Source organism: Zootoca vivipara, chromosome 11 (assembly GCF_963506605.1).
Source record: "Zootoca vivipara chromosome 11, rZooViv1.1, whole genome shotgun sequence".
Classification (NCBI taxonomy): domain Eukaryota; kingdom Metazoa; phylum Chordata; class Lepidosauria; order Squamata; family Lacertidae; genus Zootoca; species Zootoca vivipara.
Genome location: NC_083286.1, coordinates 41651394 through 41657393, shown reverse-complemented (window position 1 = coordinate 41657393; position 6000 = coordinate 41651394). Strand labels below are relative to the sequence as shown.

Genomic DNA, 6000 nt, shown 5'->3' with positions numbered 1-6000 from the left:
CAAGAGAGACTTTCTTCTGAGGAGACGTCGACTGATACCACTTGGCAAAAATAAAAACAAACAAGCCCTATTGTGGCAGCAGATTTGGGTTTTGTCTTTTAACGTAAAGTAGAACTGAAGGCAAGAAAGTTAGAACTTTTCAGTCCTGGAAATAATTAGCTAGCACCAAGGTGTCCGCCCCCTCCTGTTGCCTCGGACGACCACGCACACCCTTCCTGCGATGGGGCGGAACGAACTCCCAAGTTTTCTTAGCATGAACCGGAAGCCAGTGGAACTGTTTTGTGGGGAGGCAGAAGGAAGTAACGAAACTTCAGACACAGCGAGACTTTCGTTTTTCCAGGAATAAAAGAAACGAAACCAAAACCACCAGCAGTAGCATGAAAGCTGGCAAAGGACAAAGGCTTTGCGGTGCTATGGACACTTAACTAAGAGCGGATGCACCAAGCCCCGCTTAACTCGACGGGGCTTGATTTCCAAATAAAGCATACGTGTGTTTGATCGCTTTGCGTCGATTGCATTCCTAGGCAAGCAAGCAAACAAAAAACAAAACCCTTCACAAAGTTTGCTAGGAAACGCCCTGAGGGCAAAGTCTTCGTCTTTTTCTCCCTTGAATGCGCGCGGCGGCGGCGGCGACAAACCGCAACTCTCGCAGGAAAAAAAAAAAGGAACGGGGTGAGGTTCGGTACGTCAGAAGCGCAGGCTGGGAGCTCCTTTTTTTTACGCTACTGCCCTAACCTCCCCTCCCGCGCCTTGAGCAGCTCTCCTGAGCCCCAGCGGCCCTGCTATTGGTGGGGTGGCGCGGGGAGGTGATGAAGGCAGCGAAGGCGAAAGCGGCACGTGACCGGAGCCCCGGTAGGGGCTGGAGCAGCGCGGCGAGTTCGAGTGCGCGCGCGCATACGGAGGGGGGGGAGGGGCTGAGGAGGTCCAGCAGCAATAGCAGCGAGAGCCGCGGCGGCGGCAGCTGCGGCACGTGCTGCCTGGTTAGTAGGTGACGAGGCGTTCCGTTCGCGTCAGGGGAGGCGTTAAAAGAGCCGTCGCGCGGCCGGCGCTCGCTGGGCGGGGTTAACGGTCTGGCCTCCCTTATCCCGTTCCGACGGGGAGGAGACGGGTAGCGGTAGTCGGTGAGCCGCGCTTTGGGCGGGAACAGGTCCGTCGCCCGGGCCCCGCCTCGTGGCGGGCTGCTTGAAGCCGGAGGGAGAAGGCAGAGGAAAGGGGCGTTGGCCTGGGACAGGTGTGGGGAGAAGAACCCGGGGGGGGCAGGCTTTGCACGGGGTGGATATGGGCGTAGCAAGACTTTGTTAGCGGGGGGGGGGAGAAGTATTTGGGGGGCACCTGCCTCTCCCTGCCCCCCTTGGCTACGCCCATGTAGTTCAGTTTGAGGTGATGCGAACGTGGCGTTGGGGCTCAAGAGAGTCCGCTTTCTCCGCTGCTCTTGTTTTACGTGTTCTTGGTTTGTTCCACCCCCCCCTCTCCCAAATCACAGGGCCGATTCGGAGTAGGTTATATCTTGAGGGTGCCGCTATGGAGGAGGAAGACTGGGACGAGGAGATCACAGATGACAACAGGAGCAGCACTAGCGGCGGCGGAGGTGGCCGGAGTACTTTGCCCCACTTTCAGCCCAGCTTCGAAAAGCTGGTGAGTGGCTCTGGGAGTCCACTAACTACCGTGTTTCCCCTTTTTTAAGACACCGTCTTATAACTTTTTTTACTCAAAAAAGAGCACGGTGTCTTATTTTCAGGGGATGTCTTGTACGGTACCTTAAGGCCTCCTCGGAGGGGCCAGGCCACTGGTTCGTGGTGCTGCTGGGCACTCTGCGCGGCACCGAGGCGGCAGGCTGCTGGCTCGGCGCTCCGCCCAGCATTGCTGGGCGCTCGGCGCTGCAGACCGCCGGTTCCGGCGGCGGGGGGCAGGCCTCGGGCAGCTCTCCCCCCAAAAGAAGAGGCCAGGCGCTGCAGGGCGCTCCGAGCGCTCGGCGCTTCGGAGCACTCCGCTCTGCAGCCGCCGCTTCCGGCGGCGGGGGGCAGGCCTCAGGCAGCTCTCCCCCCAAAAGAAGGGGCCAGGCGCTGCAGGGCGCTCCGAGCGCTCAGCGCTTCGGAGCGCTCCGCTCTGCAGCTGCCGCTTCCGGCGGCGGGGGGCAGGCCTCGGGCAGCTCTCCCCCCAAAAGAAGGGGCCAGGCGCTGCAGGGCGCTCTGAGCGCTCGGCGCTTCGGAGCGCTCCGCCCTGCAGTCGCCGCTTCCGGTGGCGGGGTGCAGGCCTCGGGCAGCTCTCCCCCCAAAAGAAGAGGCCAGGCGCTGCAGGGCGCTCCGAGCGCTCCGCTCTGCAGCCGCCGGCCTCGGGCAGCCAAACAAAAAGAGAAGAGGCCAGGCGCTGCAGGGCGCTCCGAGCGCTCGGCGCTTCGGAGCGCTCCGCTCTGCAGCCGCCGGTTACGGCGGCGGGGCGGCAGGCCTCGGGCAGCTCCTCCCCCCCGCAAAAGAAGAAGCCAGGCGCTGCAGGGCGCTCCGAGCGCTCGCTGCTTCGGAGCGCTCCGCTCTGCAACCGCCGGTTCCGGTGGCGGGGCGGCAGGCCTCGGGCAGCCCAAAAAAAAGAAAAGAAAAGAAGAGGCCAGGCGCTGCAGGGCGCTCCATGCGTTCTCTGCAGCAACAGCAGCCGGTTCCAGGCCCCTCTGGCTGGCTGGGGCGCTCGGCGGTCTCGCATGGAGGTATGTCTTATTTTCGGGGGGTGTCTTAGATCTCACTAATGCTAAAAAATGCTGCCATGGCTTACTTTCTGACTACGTCTTAAAAAAGGGGAAACACGGTAGGATGAGTGACTAGCACCAAGGTGGACTAGCACCGAGAAGGATGCAGTTCCTCCTCGTCTCTGGGCACCATACCCGTTGCGTTGTAGTCCTGTGAATGTGTCTCTTTGGGTGTGAGTGGGTTGGTCAAAAAATGGGAGGGGAGATTCCATTGGGTTGCCATATTTCAAAAAGTGAAAATCCAGACAGGAAAGTTTGAGCTTTTAATTTAATTTTTTGAAGTTTTTGAAATATTTTAAAGAAAAATGGCCAAAAACGACACTGACTACATTGGTTACCATACAGCCATATTTCCCTAGACATTTCAGCGAATTCCGCCCGGACGCTGCTTCCAAGAGCCGATTGCTGGCTGTTTCTGGGAAATTCTGGACTCATGGCAACTCTGCTAATTGAGCTCCAGACTTTTTAAGAGCCACTAGAGAGTACCGTGTTTCTATTTATTGGTTTTGTTTTGATAACACTGACAAACTGCTTGACTTTAAAGTGGTTTGCAAAAAACACTTCAAAATGTTTTTTAGGAAGTTGTTACAACTTAACAGTGATTTAGAAAGAAGGTGCTGTAGTCAGAATTTTGCTGCTCTGAATCCTGGTGCTTAAATTTTATCTCCTTTTGGGGGATTATAGTAGCTCCTATGCTAGTGGTTTGAAGTCCAGATAGGCCACTAGTACTGGTGTGGGTGCTTGCAGTCCAAATGGTTAATTGTGTTACAACCTGGCCTATGCTAGTCATGCAACCCAGTGCATGCTTACCTTAGAGTGAGCCGTATTAAATATAGGGAGGTTTGATATAAGTATAGAACGGCATTGTCTTGTAAGGCATGGTCTATTCATGCAACAAAAGGGGGTTGTAGGGTGAAATGCCACTGTACAGTGAAGCTATTAATAGTTTTTCATGTTGAAAATATGAATTGATCTCCCCTGGAAGTAAACTGTAGTGTACATTAAGAAGAGATATTCTGGCCTAGTCATCTTCCTTCTTATTAGCAGAAAAGGGTTTGCTTTGAAGTGGCACAGGCTATTCTACTTTTGTACTTCAGTCCTACTTTATGCTACACGTGTAGACAAAGCCTAATTCTGAGGTACTTTCACTTTGCTGTTTTGAGCAATGTCGGAAGCTGCTCTTTGGATGCAGCTTTAGGATGCACTTCTATACAAAGTTAACTTAAGAATGAGACACTTTTATTTGATTTTGATTTGGTTACTAGCAAGCATGCAGAGGATTGAGCTATTGCCTTGTTATTTTGTCTCTGAACTTCGCTGTCACTTGAATTATTTCCTTCCTCTTCTTTCTCCCTCTGCCCCAAGCATCTGTTATGTGGATGGTGGCTTGAACATTCATGGAATAGAAGGGGATATTTTTTCATGGATTAGTTGATCCAGTACTATACTATCCATGTGAGCAGTTCTATGTTTATATGCTGAGCATGCAGGAAGAGGCTTAATTTTTCTACATGTGCAGTGCAGGAATGATTTGTGTCTTTGCTGCAAGTCAGTCTGCTTGTACTTGGGCTGGATGTGCAGGGGGCTGCTGTGCCTTGCATGCTTCTAGCATAGATGCTTAGGTTGGTGTCAAATGCACAGATGGCTCTGTCCCATCTTTACTAGCATGCCTTGTTTTTCTGCTATTCATGCAGAAGGTTTGCCTGCTGGATGCATATGAGGAGTCTTACCACTTCGGGCTCCATTAGGAGGAAGGGTGGGATATCAGTTGATTAAAGAAATATTTAAATATAAAAACACAATAGACTGCTGGAGGCATCATATACTCCATCTCTTTCTACAGAAGTTTTCCTTGGCTGCTATATTAAACAGGGAGTAGGGAAAGTGTCCTCCATGCCAAGCATAGACACATTGTGGGTTGCTAGAGTAAGGCTTGGACACTCCATCCTTCTGCGAAAAAGTTTAAACTGTGACTGTGAAATCCTCTGGTGACCAGTTGAGTGGTTAAAAGCAAGGCTCTAGTAACTATTCTTGGGATGGGGGAATGGTTGGTATAGTAGTTCCAGCATGGTCTTAATTCCTCATGCAACCCAGTCAAATGGGCGAGGTACAAATAATAAAATTATTATTTTATTGTAGGGCAGCTTGTCTACAGGAGCAAATGAAACCTCATGCAATTTCAATCAGAATGCAACCCCCCCAGGTATGTGATAAGGACTTTAAAAAGGAATATTCTATCTAGAAAAAAAGCTGGTACCAATAACTTTGTAGTCATGTGTTCCTAACAGTTGAAGCCTGTTAAATTGGGTTGACATGAGTTTAATTATGAGTTTAATTATGGTATTGTTGAAATTAAGTTCACCTGAGGGGTTTGAAAGCTCTACAGCTGGGTTGTAGAGTGAATTAGGCTAAATATAAGTTGTTGATCCTTTTTAATTGGTCTGCATAAATTTGCAATTGAATAAAACAGTAATGGTGAAGAAAAGAATTTTTTACTTTTTTAAGAGGAAATATATTAGCAGCAAGAAATATATTGGAGGCAATTTTCCTGCTTTGAAAAAAGGAAAATAAATTCCTCTTCTACAGTACCAAGTCTGCTACCTATATTACTTTAAATGCTTCTATTAAGAAGAAAAATAGTAATTAAAAACTACTGTCTGATTAGTCTGGAACACTGTAGCCAGCAACCTACAATCAGTGCTACCATCTAGACCAGGCATAGGCAAACTCCGGCCCTCCAGATGTTTGGGACTACAATTCCCAACATCCCTGACCACTGGTCCTGTTAGCTAGAGATGACAGGAATTGTAGTCCCAAACATCTGGAGGGCCGGAGTTTGCCTATGCCTGATCTAGAGATGAAACTTAAGTTTTGAAGAAATTATGTTTGCTTCTTAAAAAGATCAGACTTATGAAACTCCGTTTTCTCCCTCCATGTTCTGTAAGAAGAGTTATTGTTATTTATTTAGTACCAGCCCCTATTTGCACGATGTTACATGAATCGGCACTTTTAAAAAATGTAGAGATAGTTTGTGGACTTGAGCTACAGTCCAAAGCTTCATTGAACACTTCTAAGGAAACGTGTAGAAGTGTGCTGCATACTGAGTTAGGTTGCACCTGGAGAACGAACAGGCTTTGTGAAGTAATCTGCACATTGCTTTGATTTTTTGTTGGTCCTAAAAAGTCCATTCATCTAGGATTTCCCCCCTGAATGAATAGTCAGATATTTATACTTTTAGTTGAGAATGCCCCCATTGTGGCAGT

The 6000-nt window shown here is 50.0% G+C and overlaps 1 protein-coding gene across 8 annotated transcripts in view; it reads left to right on the top strand.

Moving 5' to 3' along the window:
- Positions 1-347: 347 nt before the first annotated feature.
- Positions 348-6000, top strand: part of DDX4 (DEAD-box helicase 4) — a 28264-nt gene continuing 22611 nt past the window's right edge. Inside the window, exons 1-3 of one of the 8 annotated variants that reach the window (XM_035100463.2) lie at positions 348-682; positions 1484-1635; positions 4882-4940. In XM_035100463.2, the coding sequence (XP_034956354.2) occupies positions 1556-1635; positions 4882-4940 (139 nt within the window). In that variant the 5' untranslated portion in view covers positions 348-682; positions 1484-1555. The other 7 variants (XM_035100459.2, XM_035100460.2, XM_035100457.2 and 4 more) reach the window with 7 other exon arrangements.